Raw genomic sequence first — 23,241 nt, 5'->3', positions numbered from 1 at the left:
CATTATAATTCTTATATTTTTTCAGACAAATCTCCCTTTTGCTTATTTTTTTGGGGGGTAAGAATTTTAGCATCATCACATTTCATTCAAAAGATCCTATTAAGAGGGGTGCCTGGGTGGCTCAGTGGGTTAAAGCCTCTGCCTTCAGCTCAGGTCATGATCTCAGGGTACTGGGATCGAGCCCCGCATCGGGCTCTCTGCTCAGCCGGGAGCCTGCTTCCCACCCCCCTCCCGCCCTTGCCTGCCTCTCTGCTTACTTGTGATGTCCGTCAAATAAATAAAATCTTTTTAAAAAATCCTGTTAAGAAATCCTATTGAGGGGCACCTGGGTGGCTCAGTGGGTTAAGCCTCTGGCTTCGGCTCAGGTCATGATCTCAGGGTCCTGCGATCAAGCCCCATATGGGGCTCTCTGCTCAGCAGGGGGCCTGCTTCCCCTACCCCGCCCCCGCCTGCTTCTCTGCCTACTTGTGATCTCTCCCTCTGTCAAATTAAAAAAAAAAAGTCCTATTGAGGGACGCCTGGATGGCTCAGTCAGTTATGCATCTGCCTTCGGCTCAGGTCATGATCCTGGGATCCTGGGACTGAGTCTCTTTGCTCAGCAGGGAGCCTGCTTCTCCCTCTGCCTGCCCCTCTCCTTGCTTTTGCTCACTCTCTCTGACAAATAAATAAATAAAATCCATTAAAAAAAAGAGAGAAATACTATGGAGATTTTTATTTTGATTGAATTTAGGGAAACTGAGTCCTATTAAGCCTTCTCAAGTCCTATTCCCATTCCATCGCCATGTCCAGGAACATGGTATATATTCCATTTGTTGGAGACCTGTGACATTTTTAGAGCAGAAAGGGAAGATCTGCAGAAAGACCAAGATTGAAAATAATGGAGTACTAGTAAAGTGCTTCAGGAGGTATAGGAAGTTTAAACTCACATGTATAAGACTGCAGGAATATCTCTTCTTTTGAGAAAAAGGTTAAGATGAGTAAATAAGTACAATGGCAGAATGTTATGGTTGACACATGGGCCATGGGGGAACTCGTACTTAATGTCCTTAACATGAATCCGTGGACAGTTTTGAGAACTGGACAGTTCTGTGCTTTTTTTTTTTTAGAATTTATTTTTGTTTTTTTCATAATTAACATATAATGTATTATTTGCCTCAGGGGTATAGGTCTGTGATTCATCAGTCTTACACAACACTCAGCTCTCTGTGCTTTTCTCAAGTGATTCTGCTTATTAATATCAGGAGAAGAACTGATGGCAGTGGGTCACAAGATTAGGGAAAAAAATGAAACAGCAGGCATTACCAAAAAAAGTAAAAAGAAAAGGAAAAAAGAAGAGGAAAAAAGGAATGTAGTTAGAATGGACTATAAGAGTATGGGAAGAGCTGAGCTATTTGAAATCCAAATGAGAGCAAAGAATGGGTGTGGGGAAGTAAGAGAGATTATAGTAACTAGAAAAAAATCTTTTGAGATGACAATCTCGGAAATGGAGGTTATAAGGGGGTACAGACAGTGGCTAAAGAAGAGCAAAGACCCGTGTGGTGAAAAACCAAAACCAACCTCCCACCCCCACCACCATGAAGTGGATGGAATGATAACATGGATGCCAAAGTCATTTAGGATAATAAACTTAAGTTACCAAGGAAGGAAAAATTGGGCTCAGAAAATGCTAATTCATGACAACACTGATAATGAAGAGACAGAAGACACAGATTTTAAGTGACGAAAAGCAGCAGGAAGACTGTGTAAAAAGCACAAAGTGATAACAGGAAGCAAGGATTCAGGTAATTTAGTTCCTTCTTCTGCCAAGAAAAAGGCAGTGGAGAAGATGAGCCCTCCACAAAAATGATTAAAGAGGGACATGTTGTCTTGAGGGAAGATCCTGCTTTGTTCTAAGAGGAAGAAGGGAGAAGAGGTGAAGACTGATAATACGGAGAATACTGCCTACAATTCTGTCAGGGGAAACACTATCTTTTTGGGGAGTCTGGATGAAGTTATAGATAATCCTGAGAATGAGGGTAGGGATTTAGAAAATGCAGAGCTATTAGAGATTTTGGGTGAGGGGCGGAGGAGACTTGGGGAAAAAGGAGTGATGTAGCAAAGTCTGTGTTTTAGGGAGATATATTTAATAAGGATGAATAGGCAGAACTGGAGAAGAGAAGAAAGAGTTAGAGACTACTTAGGAAACTAACTACAGAAATCCAGAAGAGGCACGCTATCTAAGCTTGGATGAAAGATATCTTTGCATTAACCTCAATTTCAGCTACAATGAGATGTGAAGCTTGAAAGAAGAAAAATTTGATGAAGGAAAAACCCCAGGACCACTGTGCTATGAAAAGTGCTCCAGGTTCAACTCTGAGCTCTGCTCTTGCATAGCTGCATGAGCTCGTTTAAGATATTTAATCTTTCAAGGCCCCAGTTTACAAAATAATAAAACTGAAATAGGTCAACCTTAAAGATCATTCGTTTCAGTTCCAAATTCTATCAGTCAATGAGTGAAGCTTTACACCTTTCATTTCCTTCAGATTTCCTAAGTCTTGTTTATAAACTGTTGTAAGACTGGCAGAAGTAGTAATGCTGTCAGTACTAAACATGAAAGGAAAGATGATACCGACAAACAGACAAGCAGTGTTTCTCAAATTTCACATGCATACAAGTCACTTAGGGATACTGTTGAAATGCAGATTCTGATTCAGTTGGTCTGGGATGGGGCCTGAGATTCTACACTTCTCACAAGCTCCCAAGAAACGCTAATGCTACTGGTATGTGGACTATACTCTTAGGGGCAAACTCCTAGAAAGTATAGCTCAGTAGTCTGAATCACCTTAGCTTCCTTTGGAAAAGAAATGAGGCTGCTTCCTTCTGGGCTTCCTGACGGCTATGCAACATGCCTTGGTGACTCTGTAACTCAGAAGTCATCTGTGAGATTTGGTTTGTCGCTTTTATTTGAGTATAGGGCTTTTCCCCTATTACCTATGCTTTTGTATTATCATAAAAATGAACCAGGGAACTTCCGCTTCTATGAGATGGAGTAGATGCACTTATCCCTACTCCTTCTACGAAATACAACAAAAACCCTAGATATTACTCATAAAATAACCAGAAGACTCCAAAAAGACATTATTCATAAAACAAATATAAGAAGACTCCAAAAGGTAGAGATGAAGAAAGACTGACTAGGAAAACTGGGGCCAAGGAATGATATACTGGTTGAGTTCCCTAGGTTTTCAGTTGCTTCATATATCTGAGTGTTGGTACAAGAGATGCCAACAGGAATAGACAAACAAAAGCCCCAAGAAAAGTCTGTTCTCTCTTGACAAAGTACCACAAAAAGGGCAGCAATGCAAGACAGAAAACCTTTAGGTGTTAACTATTCCATTAGAGCTGAACATCACAGAAAAAACTGTGGTCCCAGCCCCACCCACCCCAGCAAAAGCCAAGTGGGGAGCCTAAATTTCTATCCTTGTGAGGGTGTAATGATGCACCCCAGCCACTGCCTGCATGGTATCAGAGAATGACAGGGAGACAAGACTTTAATACCCAATGGCTGGAAATGAGGCATTTCTCCTACCCCCCTGAAGTATCAGTGGAACCTAGACTTCCACCCCAGAGAAGGTGGAGCCACGGAGGAACAAAGTCTGCAAACACTTGTGAAGAGGCAGGACTTTAACCATCACACAGCAGATAATGAGACCACCCCAACCACAGAGTTAGTGGAGGCCATGTGGGGCACCATCTCCACCCAGTAATAACAAGGAATCCTCCCCCTTATTAGTGGTGGTCAAGTGGGGAACCTGAGCGTCTATTTCCACCTGGAAATTATAAGACCAAACTCTCCTCCCTGGCATAGCAGTGTCAGAGAAATACACCTAAAATATAAGGTTCAAATGAGATCCAGAGTCTCATAAACATAATATGGAAATGTCCAGGTTTCAGTAAGAAATTACTCCTCAAACCAAGAACTAGGATGAACTCAGACTGAAAGAAAAAAAAAATCAACTGATGCCAACACCAAGATGATAGAAATGTCACAATATCTGATAAAGATTTTAAAGTAACCATCATATCACAGTGAAGGAAACAATCAACAAAATTAAAAGGCAACCTGTGGAATGGGAGAAGATACTTACATATGACATATCTATAAATCCAACACCCAAAGCACAAATAATCCAATTAAAAAATGAGAAGACAGGACGAGACATTTTCCCAAAGACATACAGATGGCCAAAAGACACATGGAAAGATGCTCAACATCATTCATCATCAGGAAAATACAAATCAAAACTACAATGATATACCACCTCACACCTGTCAGAATGGCTAAAATCAACAACACAAGAGACAACAGGTATTAGTGAGGATGTAGAGAAAAGGAACCCTTCTACAGTGTTGGTGGGAATGCAAAATTGGTGCAGCCACTCTGGAAAACAGTATGGAGGTTCCTCAAAAAGTTAAAAAGAGAACTACCCGGGCGCCTGGGTGGCTTAGTGGGTTAAGCCGCTGCCTTCGGCTCAGGTCATGATCTCAGGGTCCTGGGATTGAGTCCCACATCGGGCTCTCTGCTCGGCGGGGAGCCTGCTTCCCTCTCTCTCTCTCACTCTGCCTACTTGTGATCTCTCTCTGTCAAATAAATAATATCTTAAAAAAAAAGAGAGAACTACCCTATGATCCAACAACTGCACTACTAAGTATTTACCCAAAGAGTACAAAATACTAATTTGAAGGGATATATGCACACTGATGTCTATAGCTACATTATCTACAATAGCCAAATTATGGAAAAAGCCCAAATGCTGACTGAAGAATGGATAAAGAAGAGGTGGTATGTATGTATGTGTGTATATATATATGTATGTATGTGTATATATATATATATACACACATACACAGGTGTATGTATACATACACATATATATGTATAGACATATATGTATATATATAGACATATATATGTGTATATATATATAGACAGACATATAGACATATATATATACTATACATACACAATGGATCAAAAAGAATGAAAGCCTGCCATTTGCAATGATGGGGATGGAACTAGAGTGCATTACGCTAAGCAAAATAAGTCAGTCAGAAAAAGACAAAGACCAAATGAGTTCACTCATATATGGAATTTAAGAAACAAAACAGACAATCATAGGGTGGAAAAGAGAGAGGCAAACCAGGAAAGAGCCTCTTAACTACAGAGAACAAACTGCTGGTTACCAGAGGAGAGGTGGGTAAGGGACTGGAACTTGGTTAAGTTTTTACCCATAATACATAGGTGATGGGGATTAAGGAGGGCACCTGTGATGAGCACCAGGTGTTGTACTGCAGTGCTGAATGACTCAACTACACACCTGAAACTAATATTACACCGTATGTTAACTAATGGGAATTTAAAAACTTAAAAAAACCCATCATAAAAATACTTCCATAATGTATATACTTCATAGAAAAAAATAGAAAGTCTTATCAAAAATACAGAAGATATAAAGAAGAACAAACAGAAATTTTAGAACTGAAAAATACACCAGCTGAAATAAAAACCTCCATGAGTATCAGGAAAGATGATGGTTTTAAGGCTGGTGATGAGGAGAGTAATTACCGTGACTTTCAGTGCTTTAATGAAACCTCAGATGTGAGGCCTTCTAGCCAAGCTTCTGTGATTTCACACTATCAGAGCATTTGCTGTATCCCTGGGGCTTGCAGTTTCCTATAAGTTTGCTGTGGTGGAACCAAGAAAGAAGGCATATGCAGATTTCTACAGAAATTATGATTCCATGAGAGATTTTGAGGAGATGAAGATGGGTGGTATCTTTCAGAGTGAGAAGTGGTTTTGGAATGTAAAGAATTACTTTGGGTTGACTTCCACTGAAGTTGGTCACTGACCTGTGTTCCCGAACTGTGAAACATGAGTATTGGGTTATGGATTAGTTTTTCTTGATAAACAACTAACAAATCAAAAAAAAAAGGAAAAAAAAAAACCCTTCCATGAATCGATTCAACAGCAGAATGGAGGTGGCAGAGGAAAGATCAGAGAACTTAAAGAACAACAGAAATTACTCAATCTGAACAACAGAGGGAAATAGACAAAAAATAAGAGAATAAAGCCACCAGGGACTCATGGGACAATGACAAAGATTTTAACCTTCCTGTCATCTGAGTCCTGGAAAGAGAGGACAAAGAGGTTGGAACTGAAAAAAGTACTCAAAGAAATTATGTGTGAAAACTTACCAAATTTGGCAAAAGACATAAACCTACAGATTCACAAAGCTGAGTAAATCCCAAACTAACCAAAGAAATCCACCCAAGACACATCATAGTCCAACTTCTGAAAACTAAAGACAAAAACAAATATTGAAGGCAACCAAAGAAAAACAACACTACTTACAGGAAGAAAACAAGTTAAACATTAGCAGATTTCTCACCAGAATCCCTGCAGGCCAGAGAGGTGACCAGTATTTTTGAAATACTGAAAGAAAAGGATCATCAACCTGGAATCCTATAACCAACAAAAACATCTTTTGAGAATGACAGAGAGATAGAGACATTATCAGATGAAGAGAAACTATGAGAATTAATAATCAACAGATCTCTAAGAAAAGGGCTAAAACCAGGGTGCGTGGCTGGATCAGTCAGTAGAGCACGTGACTCTCAATCTCACAGTAGTGAGTTCAAGCCCCATGTTGGGCATGGATCCTACATAAAAGAATGGCTAAAGGAAGCTCTCCAAACAGAAAAAAAAAATGGTAAGAAAGGAACCTTGAGGGGCGCCTGGGTGGCTCAGTGGGTTAAGCCGCTGCCTTCAGCTCAGGTCATGATCTCAGGTTCCTGGGATCAAGCGCCACATTGGGTTTTCTGCTCGGCAGGGAGCCTGCTTCCCACTCCCTCTCTGCCTACTGCTCTGCCTACTTGTGATCTCTCTCTCTGTGTCAAATAAATAAATAAAATCATAAAAAAAAGAAAGAAAGGAACCTTGCAACATCAAAAAGGTAAAAAAAAAATAGTAAACCTACTTTTTTTTTTAAGATTTTATTTATTTATTTGTCATAGAGAGAGAAGCGAGAGCAAGCACAGGCAGACAGAGAGGCAGGCAGAGGCAGAGGGAGAAGCAGGCTCCCTGCCAAGCAAGGAGCCGGATGTGGGACTCATCCCAGGACGCTGGGATCATGACCTGAGCCGAAGGCAGCCGCTTAACCAACTGAGCCACCCAGGCGCCCTGAACCTTCATTTTTATATAGGTAAATACAATAAGCTTTCCTTCTCCTTTTGAGTTTTCTAAATTATGGTTTAAGGTTGAAGTGAAAATTATTAACACTGATGTGGTTCTAAATGTATGTACAGGAAAATTTAGGACAATTATAAGTTGGGGAGGGTAAGGAGAGAGAAGGTTTCTATTTATTTAAAGATTTTATTTATTTACTTAGAGCACGGGTGTGTAAGAGAGATCGCACAAGAGCAGGGGGTAGGGGCAGAGGGAAAGGGAAAAGCTGACTCCCCACTGAGTAGGGAGCCTGACACAAGGCTGGATCCCAGGACCCTGAGATCATGACCTGAGCTGAAGACAGATGCTTAACCAACCGAGCCACCAGGTGCCCCAAAAGGTGAAGTTCCTATACTTTACTTGAACTGATAACATGATGACAGCAGTAGACAGTAATAAGTTTTAGATACACACACACACACACCCTGTAGTATCTAAAGCAACCAATAAAAAGCTATACAAAGAAATACAGTTAATAACACTAGAATGAAGCAAAATGGAATTCTAAAAAATGTTCAAGTAATCCACAGGGAGGCAGGAAAGAGAAAAAAAATGAAAAACAGGGCAAAACAAACCAAAAATTGAAGTGGCAGGCTTACTCTTTAAGGGATTGTGATCTAAATATACTGACTAAAAGACACATTAGTGAAGCTGACTAAAAAATGTGCTGCCCATATGCTGTCTATAAGAAATTCACTTCAAATATACAATTATAGGCAGGATGAAAGTAAAAAGATACAAGCAGGTATATCATGTAAACATTAATCAAAAGATAGGAGTGGCAAATATTAGTGATTGTAGCCTTGAGAGCAAAGAAAATCACCAGCTAAACAGAAAGACAATATATACTGATAAAAAGAGGCCACTCTATAAAGAAAATATAGCAATCATAAATGTGTATGCATCCAACAACCCGGTCACAAAATATGTGAAGGAAAAACCAAGAGGAGTGAAAGGAGAGCCAAATAATTCTAGTTATAGTTGGAGACTTCAACATGCCTGCTCAAACACTAACAGAAAAACTAGCCTGAAAATCAGCAAAGATATATAAGAACTTGGCAACACCGTCACCTGGTGGGATCTAATCAACATTTATGGAACAAACATTCTTGTTCTTGTTATCCTCCTAACAAGAACAGGATACACCTTTTTCAAAGTGCCCGTGGAATAGATACTAAGATCATATCCCAGTCCATAAAATAAATCTCAAAAAATTCAAACAACTGAAATCATACAAACTGTGTTCTCTGACCACAATGGATTAGTACTCTAATTCAGTAACAGAAAGATATTAGGAAAATCTATAAACACTTAAAAACTAAACAACATAATTCTAAGTAATTCATGAGTCGAAGAGGAAGTCTTGAGAGAAATAAAATAATACAATGAAATAACTGAAAGTGAAAATACAACATAGCGAAATTTGTAGGCACAGGTAAAGCAGCACTGACAAGGAAATTTACAGCCCTAAAATGCATACATTAGAAAAAGAGAAAAAGTCTCAAATTAATAATCTAAGTTCCCATCTCAGAAGCCCAGAAAAAGGCAAACTAAATGCAAAGTAAGCAGGACAAAGTAAATAATAAAGATTAGAGTAGAAATCAACAAGACTGAGAACACAAAGACAATACAGAAAATCAGTGGAGTAGATGGTTCTTTGAGAAGATGGATAAAATTTACTAACTTCCAGCAAGGATGACAGAAAAAAAAAGGAAGACAAATTATTGATATCAGTAAATGAAATATGTGGATATCACTACAAACCCTGTACATATCAAAAGAATAAGAAAGGAATAATAAAAAGAACTCTATACACAAAAATTTGATAACTTAGATGAAATGGTTCACTTCAGTGAAAAACAACTGACCACAACTCACCCAAGAGAAAACAGATAATTTGAACAGCTTTGTAACTATTAAGGAAAGTGAAATTATAATTTAACAACACTTGAGAAAAATATCCAGGCCCAGACAGTTTTCACTGGAGAATTCTATCAAACATTCAGAAAAGTATTAACATAAAATCTATACAATCTCTTCCAAAAATATGGAAGAGAAGGGAACATATCCAAATTCATTTTATAAAGTTAGTATTACCCCGATACCAAAAAAAAAGACCATATACAAAAAGAAGGGGTGCCTGGGTGGCTCAGTTGTTAAGTGGCTGCCTTCAACTCAGGTCATGATCCCAGGGTCCTGGGATCGAGCCCCGGCTCAGGCTCCCTGCTCAGAGGGAAGCCTGCTTCTTCCTCTTCCACTCCCCCTGCTTGTGTTCCCTCTCTCACTGTGTCTCTGTCAAATAAATACATAAAATCTTCAAAAAAAGGGGGGGGGCACCTGGGTGGCTCAGTGGGTTAAGCCTCTGCCTTCGGCTCAGGTCATGATCCCGGGGTCCTGGGATCAAGCCCCGTGTCGGGCTCTCTGCCCAGCAGGGAGCCTGCTTCCCTTCCTATCTCTCTGCCTACTTGTGATCTCTCTCTGTCAAATAAATAAATAAAAATCTTCATTAAAAAAAAAATTCAAAAAAAAAAAGAAGAGGGGCGCCTGGGTGGCTCAGTGGGTTAAAGCCTCTGCCTTCGGCTCAGGTCATAATCTCAGGGTCCTGGGATGGAGCCCTGCATCAGGCTCTGTTCAGTGGGAAGCCTGCTTCCCCTCTCTCTCTGTCTACTTGTGATCTCTGTCTGTCAAATAAATAAATAAAATCTTAAAAAAAAAAGAAAAGAAAAAGAAAACTACAGGCCACTATCTCTCATGAATACAGATGAAAAATCTTTAACAAAAACACTAACATACAGAATTAATCAATATATAAAAAGAGTTATACACCATGATCATATGGGGTTTATTCCAAGGATACAAGGTTGGTTCAACATTTAAAACTGGTCAGTGTAATTCGCTATATTATACACAAGAAAAGTCACATGATTATATCAACTGATGCAGGAAAAGCATGTGACAAAACTCAACACTCATTCATGACAGAATCAGGAAAAACACGGAGTTGGGGAGCTTCTTTAGCTTGATAAAGAGCTGCTATAAAATGGCAAAAGACTGAATGACTGAGTGCTTTCCCCTGATAGTGAACAAGGTAAGAACACCCACTCTCACCACTCTCAACATAGTGCTGAAAGTTCTAGTCAGTACAATAAGGCAAGAAAAGGAAAGAGAAGGTATATATAGTGCAAAAGAAGAAATAAAACCGTCCCTATTTGAGAAGGGGGATTAAGAGTAGATTTATCTTGATGAGCCCGGAGTAATGCATAGAATTAAAGAATTTTTGTAATGTACACCTGAAATGAATATAACACTGTATATTAGTTATAATTCAATTAAAAAAGAAGAAAAAGACCCTAAAACAAAACAAACAACAAATCAACTACAAAAAACCTGTCCCTATTTGCAGATGACATGACTGCTCACATAGAAAATCCTAAGGAGGGGTGCCTGGGTGGCTCAGTGGGTTAGGCCGCTGTCTTCGGCTCAGGTCATGATCTCAGGGTCCTGGGATCGAGTCCCACATCGGGCTCTCTGTTCAGCAGGGAGCCTGCTTCCCTCTCTCTCTCTCTGCCTGCCTCTCCGACTACTTGTGATTTCTCCCTGTCAAATAAATAAATAAAATCTTTAAAAAAAAAAAAAAGAAAATCCTAAGGAATCCTCCCCCCACCCCAAATTCCAGAAATGAATACGTTCAGCAAGGATGCAGGATTAAAGACAAACATAAAAATCTACCGTTTTTCTTTACACAGTTGACCCTATAACAACATGGGTTTGAACTGTGCAGGTATATTTTATACAGATTTTTTGGGATACATTCAGTATAGTTAACTATAAATGCATTTTCTCTTCCTTACGATTTTCTTATAACATTTTTGTTTCTCTAGCTCTCTTTAAGAAGACAGTATATAATTCATATAACATATAAAATATGTATTAATTGACTATGTTATTGGTAAGTCTTCCCATCAACAGTAGGCTATTAATAGTTAAGTTTTTGAGGAGTCAAACATTATACATAGATTTTTGACTGTGTGATGGCTAGTACCGCTAAGTTCCATGTTTTTTAGAGTTGACTATATTAGAAATTAACACATGGACATCATTTACAATCACTCAAAAAACCTGAAATACTTAGGTATAAATCTAACAAAACATATATAGGACTTGTATGTTGAAAAGTACATACTGCTAATGAAAGAGATAAAAAAAATCTAAATAAAAAGACATACTCTGTTCATCAATTAGGAGATTCAATATAACAAAGATACCAATTCTTTTTCACTTGGATATAACTAAAGATGTCAATTCTTGATATATACTGCACTGGATTGGATAGTGTCCCTCAAAATTCATGTTCTTTCTAGAACCTCAGAATGTGACCATATTTGGAAACATGGTCATTGCAGATGTAATTAAGATGAAATCACAATGGAGTAGGATGGACCCTTAACCCAATAATGGCTGGTGTCCAGATAACAAGAGAGAAGAAAACAAGAGACATGTAAGAAGAATTCCATGTGATGACAGAGACAGAAATTGCAGTGATGAATCTATAAGCCAAGGAATACTAAACATTGTCAGCAACCACTAGAAGCTGAGAAGAGACAAGGAAGGATCCTCCCCCGTAGAGACTTCAAAGAGAACCTTGCCGACACCTTGATTTCAGACTTCTAGCTTCCAGAACTGTGAGAGAGTAAGTTTCTGTTAAAAGCAGTTTGTGGTCATTTGTTTTGGCAGTCCTAGGAAACAAATGCCGTTCAACACAACTGCTATCAAAATCCTCCCAGAAATATTTGTGGACACAGACAAGATTATTCTAAAATACATATGTAGGGGCGCCTGGGTGGCTCAGTGGGTTAAAGCCTCTGCCTATGGCTCAGGTCATGATCTCAGGGTCCTGGGATCGAGCCCGGCATTGGGCTCTCTGCTCAGCAGGGAGCCTGCTTCCCCATCCCTCTCTCTCTGTCTACTTGTAATCTGTCTGTCAAATAAATAAAATCTTAAAAAAAATACATATGTAAAGGCAAAGGAACTAGAACATCTAAAACAATTTTGCAGAAGAATAAAGTGGGTAGAATCACTCTACCTAATTTTAAGACTTATTGGGGGACCTGGGTGGCTCAGTGGGTTAAAGCCTCTGCCTCTGGCTCAGCTCTTGATCCCAAGGTCCTGGGATCAAGCCCCACATCGGGCTCTGCTCAGCGGGAAGCCTGCTTCCTCCTCTCTCTCTCTCTGCCTGCCTCTCTGCCTACTTGTAATCTCTGTCAAATAAATAAATAAAATCTTTTAAAAAAGACTTATTACATAGTTACAGTAATCAGGACTGTGATATTGGCAGAGGGATAGACACATAGAGAACAGAACAGAGAACCCAGCAACAGACTCACATGAATATGCCCAACTGATCTCTGTTAAAAGTACAAAAGCAATTTAATGGAGGAAAGACAGCCTTGTCAAGAAAATGGTTCTAGAACAAGAGACATGCATAGACAAAATGAACTGTAACTTAAATCTCATACCTCATACAAAAATTAACTTAAAATGTACCATAAACTTAAATATAAAACAGAAAACCATAAAAACTTAAAAAAAAAAAGCCCCAAGGGAACAGGATAAAGTCTTGGGGATGTAGTGAGGCAAGGAGTTCTACAATGGACTTGACACCAAAAGTAGGATCAGTAAGACGAAGTTGATGAAATGGGCAAATTAAAAATTTGTTCTGTGAACGACCTTGTAAGTTGATGAGTAAAACAAGCTGGGACTGTGAGAAAATATTTTCAAACCATGTATCAGATTAGTATCTATACTATAAAGAACTCTCAAAACTGAACAGTAAACAAGCAAAACAATCCAATTACAAAATGGACAAAAGGTACAAGCAGACATTTCACCAGAGAGGATATACAGACGGCAAATAAGCACGTGACAGGACGGTCCATCTAACATCATTAGCTGTTAGGGAAATGCAAGTTAAAACCACACTAAATTATGACACACTTCTCAGAATGGCTAAAATAAAACAATAGTGATAACATCAAATACTGACAAGGATGTGGAGATTCTGGATTATTCACACACTTTGAGCAAGAGTGTAAAATGTTACAGATGCTCTGGAAAACAGTTTGGCAGTTTCTTTAAAATCTAAACATGCAATTACCGTATGAACCAGCAACTGCTTTCTTAGGTACTATCCCAGAGAAACAAAGACTCATGTTCACACAAAAACCTGTACACAAATGTTTACAGCAGCTTTATTTGTCATAGCCCCCACTAGAAACAACCCAGATGTCCTTCAACAGGTGAATGGTTAAGTGAACTGTGGTACCAGTTCATCCATACCAGGGAATACTACTGAGCAATAAAAACAAATGACATATTGATACATGCAGCAACTGGTAACTTGATGAATCTCCAGAGAATTCTTGTGACTGAAAAAAAGCCAGTCTCAAAAGGTTATATACTATATGATTCCAAATCTCAAAAATTAGATACTGTATGATTTAATCTACAGATTATGGAAATGACAGAATTATAGAAATTGATGATAGGTTAGTTGTTGCCATGGATTAAGGAGGGGCTGGGGTGGGAAAGAAGTGGGTGGGAATTATAGAAGGGCAACATGAGGTATCCTTGTGATAGAAAAGTTCTGTGTCTTGACTATAATAATGTCAATATCCCAATTGTGATATTGTTTTATATAAAATGTTACCATTGGGGAAAACTGGGTAAAACATACATAAGATTTCTTGTATTACTTCTTACAACTGCATGTGAATCTACAATTATTTCAAAATAGAATTTTAATTAAGGAGGGCATATATTGCATGGAACCCTGGGTATTATACATAATGAACCCTGGAACACTACATCAAAAACTAATGATGTGGGGCACCTGGGTGGCTCAGTGGGTTAAGTCTCTACCTTCGGCTCAGGTCATGATCTCAGGGCCCTGGGATCAAGCCCCACATGGGGCTCTCTGCTCAGCAGGGAGCCTGCTTCCCCCTCTCTCTCTGCCTATTTGTGATCTGTCAAATAAATTAAAAAATCTTAAAAAAAAAAAACTAATGATGTACTGTATGGTGACTAACACAACATAATTTAAAAAAAGAAAAGATAAACCAGAGCAATCCATTTCCTCTTTAAAATAATCTAGAATATGAACCTAAAGATAGGCTTGCCTATTTAAGCATATTAAATCATCCTTCCTGCTTTTTCATTGGCAATAGCTTCTGAATGCCAAGTTGAGCCTCTCCTTTGAACTGAAGCCTAGCAAGAGCAGGTAAAGAAGATATGTGTTTTGGAGGAAAGAGCTCTGGAAGTACAGTCAGATGATCTGAGTTCTAGTCCTGACTCTCATTCATTAGCCATATGAACTTAGGCAAAGTGGTAACTCGACTTTTTTGAAAGGCAGCTATGCTCACCACTAGTGCCACCACTAGTAATCTGACTTTTCTAAAACTTAAAAATTTCCTCATTTGAAAGGACTTGTCAAGAATAATAGTACAGCACTCTATTTCACAGAAATGCTAGGGAGGGGGCAGGATCCTATGAAATAACCGATACAAGAATCCTTTAGGGGTGCCTGGGTGGCTCAGTGGGTTAAGCCTCTGCCTTCGGCTCAGGTCCTGACTCAGGGTCCTGGGATCATGCCCCGCATCTGCTCTGCATCAAGCTATCTGCTCAGCAGGGAGCCTGTTTCCCCTCTCTCCCTGCCTGCCTCTCTGCCTACTTGTGATCCCTCTCTCTCTGTCAAATAAATAAAATAAAATAAAATCTTTAAAAAAAGAATCCTTTGAACAATGTAAAGCACAATACTGTGAGACATGAGGTTTTATATCTGTGCAAGAGCCATTTTACCACAGTATGGAGTCACTTAGTAATGCGCAATAATCACTAACTGCTCAATAAATAATGCGTGACTGGGGGACGCCTGGGTGGCTCAGTGGGTTAAGCAGCTGCCTTCAGCTCAGGTCATGATCCCAGCGTCCTGGGATCGAGTCCCGCATCGGGCTCGTTGCTCAGCAGGGAGCCTGCTTCTCCCTCTGCCTCTGCCTTCCATTCTGTCTGCCTGTGCTCGCTCTCTCTCCCTCTCTCTCTGACAAATAAATAAAATCTTAAAAAAAAAAAAAAAAAAAAATAATGCGTGACTGGTCATTACAAAAGTCAAACAAGGGCTGAATTTTCTCCCAAGAATTTAAAACAAAGGAGATATATAACATATTCAATCAAAGAGGAAAAAGCAACATATATAAGAAGCCAACAGGATTATTAAATTAATCTCTACATTAAAAAAGTGAACTATCCCACCACGTTTCAGGGGATGAGCAATAATGGATGTGAGACTTGTCAAAAAAGTAGAAAAACACTGAGCTCTGTAGCAGAAAACCCAAGATCCAGGGAGATGGAACAGTAATAGATAGAATAAAAGTGTAAAAAAAATTGCTCTGAGTGGTTTAGGCCTTATATAGAGACTATGGAAATGGATCAATTTGGATTTACAGTACAATTTAATTTTAGTTTGTATTAGTTACCATGGCAAACACATCTGAAGGTCCAGATGAGGCTCATGGCTTAGAAATAGAACTTTCTCTTCTCCCCAAAAGAAAGTAAAATATAAATATATATATATATATCCAAAATGTTCAATGCTAATTTTTTTTAAACTTAAATTCACACAGGCCATAATTATATAGCTCCAGGAGAATTCTAGGTTTTTGAAGTTGATGCAGGTTTGTACCAGGTTGTCACCCTGCTACACTGTTCCACCATCTGCTGTGGTTTGCACATATTTTTACAGGAAGAGGCAATTGAGCCCAAAGCAGAGTCAGGATCCTCAGTTATTAACATGGACTCAAATAATGACTTCCTGTGAGACTTTAAGCAAGCCACTTAACCTTAATATTTTATAGCTCCCTTATAATAACAATACCACCTTACATGTGTATGAGCTGTAAAGTTTACAACACAAATTACTATTTTTTTTTAAAGATTTTATTTATTTATTTGTCAGAGAGAACGCGAGCGAAAGCGAGCACAGGCAGACAGAGAGGCAGGCAGAGGCAGAGGGAGAAGCAGGCTCCCCGCTGAGCAAGGAGCCCGATGTGGGACTCGATCCCAGGACGCTGGGATCATGACCTGAGCCGAAGGCAGCTGCTTAACCAACTGAGCCACCCAGGCGTCCCACACAAATTACTATTTTAATTGATCCATAAAACCTCAGTGTGGGAGTCAGAGCAGGTGTTATTTCCATTTTACAAATGAGAAAATCAAAGTCAAATGGCACAGAAGGACCCTACCTTACACCATAAACAAAACAACTAAAAATGGGATCATAAACCTATATGTAAGAGATAAAAGCATAAAAACTTCTACAAGAAAACACTGGGGAAAATCTTTCAAGATCTGAGATAGGCAAAGACTTCTTATCATGACCAAAACATGAACCATAAAGAAAATTGATAAATTAGACTTCACCAAAACTTAGAACTTTTGCTTTTTAAGTTATGTCATTAAGAAAATGAAATGACAAGCCAGAGACAGGGGGAAAATATTTACAAACAGCATATCTGATAAATGATTTGTACCTAGAATATATAAATAAATCCTACAACTCAACAAGAACCCAATTTTTAAAATGGGAAAATAACTGGATGGACATTTTCCCAAAGGCGGCATAGAAAAGGTCAACAAACACATAAAAAATTATAAACACCATTAGCCATCAAGAAAATACAAATCAAAACCACAATGAGCTACCACTACACCCTCACTAAAATGACTATAATGAAAAAGATAGACATTATTCTGTCGATGAGGAAGTGTGGAAATTAGAACCCTCATACACTGCTGGTAGGGATGGTAGGGATGTAAAATAGTGCAACCACTTTGGAAAACAGATTGTAGCTCCTCAGAAAGTTAAATATAAAGTTACCAAATGACCCAGAAATTCATATATTCAAGAGTACTGAAAACATATGTCCACAAAGACTGGTATACAAATATCATAGCAGTATTATTCGTAATAGCTAAAAAGTAAAACCAACTCAAATGACTACCAACTAGTGAGTAGATAAAGAAAATGTGATATAGCCATTCAGTAGAATATAATAACATAGGAAGGATTAAAATACTGATACCTGCTACATGGATGAGCCTCAAAAATATTATGCTAAATTGAAAGAAGCTAGACACAAGAGATCACACTCTGCATGGTTTCATTCACATGAAGTGTCCAGAAAGAGAAAATTGGCAGAGTAGCAGATCTGTGGTTGCCTGGGCCTTAAGGTGGGAACAGGGACTAACCACAAATAGGTGAGAAGAAACTTTGGGGTAATGGAAATATTCTAAAACTGGACGGTGGTGACAGTTGCATTAACTCTATAAACTTACTAAAATCACCAAATGGTACATATACAAATGTATATAAATTACACCTCAATGAAGCTAATTTAAAAATCAACAAATAAACCTGTGCTGAAAAAAAAAAAAAAAAAACAACTGCAGAGAAGGGACAAAAATACAGGTCCTCCATGTTCCTTCTACTCTATTACCTGCCTTAAAGAAATGGAAAGAATAACAATAAGGTTTTTCAAAGGGTTACTATCATCACAGTGGAAGTAACAATTCTACCAGGTTTTGAAAACACAAAATAATTAAAAATTCCAGGTGGTACTGCTATTTTCATTTAATCCATAGTATAGCTGTATCAGAAATTTTCTACTTTTAACTCTTTACAGTTCATAAACACAGGGAAATTTTATAGTAAGTATATTGTAATATGAATTTATTTACCCTAAAACTCACATCAGAAAGCACTATTCTATGTCATTTCTAACACAGAGGCAGTTTTAATTTTAAAGAATAGTTTAGTATCACTGGTTGACTTACGGTAAGGATAATGACGCTCAGAGCATCTTCAAAATGACCCCAAACTTCTTCCAGGGGACACAGTTCTGAATCTGGCACCCCATCTGGCACTAAGAGGTTAATCAAGTTGTGCATACATTTGCTGAAATCAAAAAGAGAAAACTCATCCCATAAGGAAATAAATCACTGGCATCATGGCTAAGATAAGTAAAATCTGGATCTCATCCCAGACTACGAGCTTCAAAACACTTCTGTTCTTCCCTCATTTTTATCTGGCCTCCAACCTCAGAAGACAGATTTTTGAAGCTATAAAAGGGGCTGACCAATCCTCCTTTTTATTATGCCTATGGTTGTCTTTCACCTTTTTTTAGTTTCCTGCACTAAGGAGTTGTAGCTGTTTATTATATTTTATGAGCTGGTTCAATCTATAGACATTTTAAAGTATCTCATTACATCCCGAAACAGGCAAGGGAATTGGGATTTAAACTGGGAATAATTCCAGGAGAACTGTCTCTCATGTCTCAGAAAAGAAAGATTGTAATAAAGTTTTTCATAGAAAAATCACACATCATTTCCCCCACATTTAGGCATAGAAAACATAAAATCTCTAATAAATAATATTTTGTATTATAATGCAGAGTTAGTCCTTAAAGAAAGGTGCTTAGAAAAAACACCTGGGGCAAATATCGCAAAATGTTAACATTTGTTAAATTTGGGTGGTGGGTGCATTGGTGGTAGTTATATTAATCTCTGAAAGGTACTTAGTAATTTTATCATATATATAGTCTCACACAAAGAAGCAACTTTGCCCCCTTTTTTATCCTCTTTTGAGAAATCCAGACTCCCTGACATACCTAATTAATCCTTGGTCTATATTATAACTCTAAATATGGAGCTGTTTTGAGGGTTTTTTAGTTCAGGAGTTACAGGAGTTCCCCGATCATCTTTTAAGTTGGACCATTTGAGTCTGACTGATGACTTATGGGTTATCAAACCCATAAGCTTGATATCTTTTGGTTATCAAAAAGCCTAGATTTGGTGTTAAGTTACATATACTAACCTGTATTTCAACACATCAATGGATTCTTTCTTTTTGTAAAGCAGTAAGGCCCTTTTCAAGGCCTTCAGAGCAATGGAAGGATAGTGTGCAGGCATTTCCACTGCTAATGCTATAGGAAGGAAAGAAAAAAAGGCTGTTGAGTACCTTATCTATCAGTTTTCATCCCAGGCTACAACTTGCTCTCTCTAATGAAACTGGCCTGGAACAGATTAACACAAACCAACCAACCAATGGACAAAACCCCCCCAAAACGCATTTTATGAAATCAGGAGTCCATGCTGGTTTTCGGAGACAGCTTATAGATTCTGGGTAGAAAAACCTGATAGGGCCACCAGGGTAATCTCTTTAGCAAACATCAACAGAGAACCTACTGTTTCTGTGATCCTGCTCACAGTCCTTTTTTTTTTTTTTTTTTTTTTTACCTGCTCACAGTCATACAGGTAAAGTGATAATCTAATGAGCTAGAGTCAAGGAGTGGCACACAAAGGTGGAAACAAAAAGCAGATCAGTAAAAGGGCAATAATCAAACGGACTCTGAAAAACAGCCTGAGGGTTTTGAAGGGGGGGGAGTGGGAGGTTGGGGGAACCAGGTGGTGGGTATTAGGGAGGGCACGGATTACATGGAGCACTGGGTGTGGTGCAAAAAACAATGAATACTGTTACACTGAAAAGAAATAAAAAATTTAAAAAAAACCAGATTTATACTACAATATATTGTTTTAGACTAATACTAAAAACAGGAAACAGTTGACAAGAGAGTGAGTGTCAGAGATAAGAAACCCTAAAACTTCCAAATGCAGTTACCAGGTTTCTAATTGGAGACCCATTATATAAGAAGTGGTCACCATTACATGTCCATAAAGTATAGACCAGCTGCTCCTTGTCTCTAGGAATTTTGTCTTACGAGATAAGGAAAGGCAAATGTGACCTTTGTGCCTAATACCTTTATTAACCACACAGGTTCCCGAGGAGGGAAGGGGGAGAAAAAAGGAAAAATAATTAGGCCGTTTCCTGCAGCATATCCCCATATAGGTTCTGGGACCCCAAATACTACTTACTTACAGCCCATCCAGAAATTTGAGAGTGGTAATTGTATTAAAGAATATTACCAGTATTTCTTTGTACACTTTATTTTTTAAAAGTAATCTCTACACCGAGTTTCGTGATCTACTGACTGAACCAGCCAAGGATCCCCTTCTTTGTACACTTTAATAAATTGCTAAGATTGTATCATCTTTGATTAGTTAAACAGTTGATGGTCATTTCTATCTAGCTGAGTAAAACCAGCTTTCCAAGGTTCAAGCTCCCCCTTTTGCGTAGTTATGTAATTCAATTCCACACCTAGAGTAGGCATGGTAGTGCATTATAGAGTAGTGCATTATAAGTAATGCACTTTACTCAGGTGTCTAAGAACAACAAATATAAGCAATTATTCTTCACGACCCTAAGGACCTTATAGTCTCATATAAAGAAAAAGATAGATGCATTAATGACTATAATACATGACATTTCAAGAATGCCATTAGAGAAGGAGAAACAAAGTGCTATGAGAGAACATTATATTCCACCTGAAGGTAAAGAATGAAGGACAGAGAGAAGAAAAAGTAGTATAATTTAAATGGGTAACAGTCTTCCAAAAACATAAATATAGCACTTACATGCAATTATTTCAAATGTTTTACTTTCCAAATGAGGCAGTTCCCACACTGATTCCAGGAAGCTGTCAAGGAATGGATCATTCATTTTGGCTTTAACTTCAAACTCATACAGCAGAAGCAATGTCTCACATGGATCACTTGAGAAGTCCCCTAAGAGGGAGGCAAAAATGCAACATCCTCTGTGATTATATTTTATTATTCTAATCTCTCTTCTGGGGAGACTTTTCTGTTGAGGAAAATTAATTCTACTTAAAAATTGAAGGTTGTCCTAGCTTCTGTATATAGACATTTTATATATATATATATATATATATTTTTTTAAGATTTTATTTATTTATTTGACAGACAGAGATCACAAGTAGGCAGAGAGGCAGGCAGAGAGAGAGAGGAGGAAGCAGGCTCCCTGCCGAGCAGAGAGCTCGATGCGGGGCTCGATCCCAAGACCCTGGGATCATGACCCAAGCTTAAGGCAGCAGCTTAACCACTGAACCACCCAGGCACCCCAGACATTTTATATTTTTAAATCATTAGATACATTTTTACATTTTATATCATTAAATACATTATAAATTTAAATCATTAAATATATTTTTACATTTTAAATCATTAAATACATTACAAATTCATCAACACTTTGAGCACCCTCTAATGCATTCAGTAACATTGCCTACATTTCCTGAAATTATTGCCATAATGTTCCTAAATAGCCTGAAAAAGTTCTGCTACTATCTAATCTAGATCCAATGTTTATCTGCCTCACTTTAATGACTGTGTTAACCAAAAGATGGAATGCTGTATAAGCTAACTGTGGTTTTATTTTAAGCAAAGTAAAAAAGTGTTTCCAAATTATTTCCTTTAGTCAATAAATAGTATTTTTTGGGTATCACCATGGGAAGAAAGTTCTACCAGATTGCATATACCACAGAATGTGAGATGGTTTTCATTCATCCTGGTTAGACTGAACTTTTTTAAAAAGTTTTTTTTTCTTTTTAAAATATTTTATTTACTTATATGAGAGAGAGAGAGAGAAAGTAAGTAAGAGAGCACAAGCTGGGGGGAGAGGCAGAGCGAAAGGGAGAAGATGACTCCCTGCTGAGCAGGGAGCCCAATGTGGGACTCAATCCCAGGACCCTGGGATCACGACTGGAGCCGAAGGTAGACGTTTAACCAACTGAGCCAACCAGGTGCCCCTAAAAAAAGTTTTGAGGTATAGCACACATACAATAAACTGAATAAAACCCGTTAATCTTAAAGAAGCAGCTTGTTGAATTTTCACGTATGTTTAAACCATGTAACCACTACCCTGTATCTCATGATACAGAACACTTCCAACATTGGTGCTCCTTTTCAAGTCAATATCACCTTAGAGTTAACAACTATTTTGATTTCTGTCACTATTGATTGTTACTGCCTATTCTTGAATGTCATTGCTAGTACACAGAAATATAATAGATTTTTGGATATTTGGCCTTATATTCTATAACTTGCCAAATTCACTTACTAATCACAGTAACTTTTCTGTAGATTGTTGTGGATTTTCTATGTAGACAATCATGTCATCTGCAAATAGAAGGGGTTTTATTTCTTCTTTTTCACTCTATGTCTTTTTTCCATTCTTTTGCTTGGCTCATTGCACTGGCTAAGACTTCTAGGAAGATGCTGAACAGAAATGAGAGCAGACAACCTTGACTTGTTCCTGCCCTTAGAGGGAAAGCATTCAGCCTTTCGTCAGTAAACTTGATATTAGCTGTAGTTTTATCTTTGTAGATGCCCTGTATCAGGTTGAGAAACTTCCCTACTTTTCTTGGTTTGCTCAGGGTTTTTAAAAAAATCATAAATGGATGTTCAATCTTTTCACATAACTGTTGATAGGGTAATTTGAGTCTACAATGTTGAACCTAGGACAAACTGCACATAGTTATGGTCTCTTATCCTTTTCAAATTTTACTAAATTTAACTTGCTAATATTTTGTTGAGGATTTCTGCAGGTATTTTCATGAGGAATATTGGTCCATAACTTTCTTTTCTCTTATTTTGTCTGGTATTGATATCAGTAAAAATGAGCTCATAAAATGAACCGGGAAGTATGCCCTCTTCTTTCTTGAAGGGTCTTTATAAAGCTGGTATTATGTCTTTAAATGTTTGATAGAATTCCCTACTGGAGTTTTCTCTAAGATTTTAAACTACAAATTCAATGGGTATAAGACTATTATTCAGATTATCTATTTCTCCTTGAAGGAGCTTTGTTAGTTTGTGGCTTTCAAGGAATTTGTCCACCTCATAAAAAGCTGTCAAAGTCATAGGCATAAGGCTGATCATAACAGTTGTTAATCATCATTTTAAATGTCTTCAGGATCTATAGTGATGTCTCTATTTTCATTCTGGACATTGTTAAT

General features: G+C 38.1%; 1 protein-coding gene across 1 annotated transcript in view; it reads right to left on the bottom strand.

The window, feature by feature from the left end:
- The window catches only part of LOC132007102 (testis-expressed protein 11-like), a 208,448-nt gene that overhangs the window by 11,259 nt on the left and 173,948 nt on the right, over nt 1-23,241 (bottom strand). Inside the window, exons 14-16 of the mRNA XM_059385234.1 lie at nt 20,846-20,995; nt 19,188-19,296; nt 18,149-18,269 (exon numbers count right to left, since the gene is read on the bottom strand). Coding sequence (XP_059241217.1) covers nt 18,149-18,269; nt 19,188-19,296; nt 20,846-20,995 — 380 coding nt within the window. The remainder of the gene's footprint in view (nt 1-18,148; nt 18,270-19,187; nt 19,297-20,845; nt 20,996-23,241) is intronic.

This window comes from Mustela nigripes, chromosome X (assembly GCF_022355385.1).
Source record: "Mustela nigripes isolate SB6536 chromosome X, MUSNIG.SB6536, whole genome shotgun sequence".
NCBI lineage: Eukaryota > Metazoa > Chordata > Mammalia > Carnivora > Mustelidae > Mustela > Mustela nigripes.
This window is presented reverse-complemented; position numbering and strand designations above follow the sequence as displayed.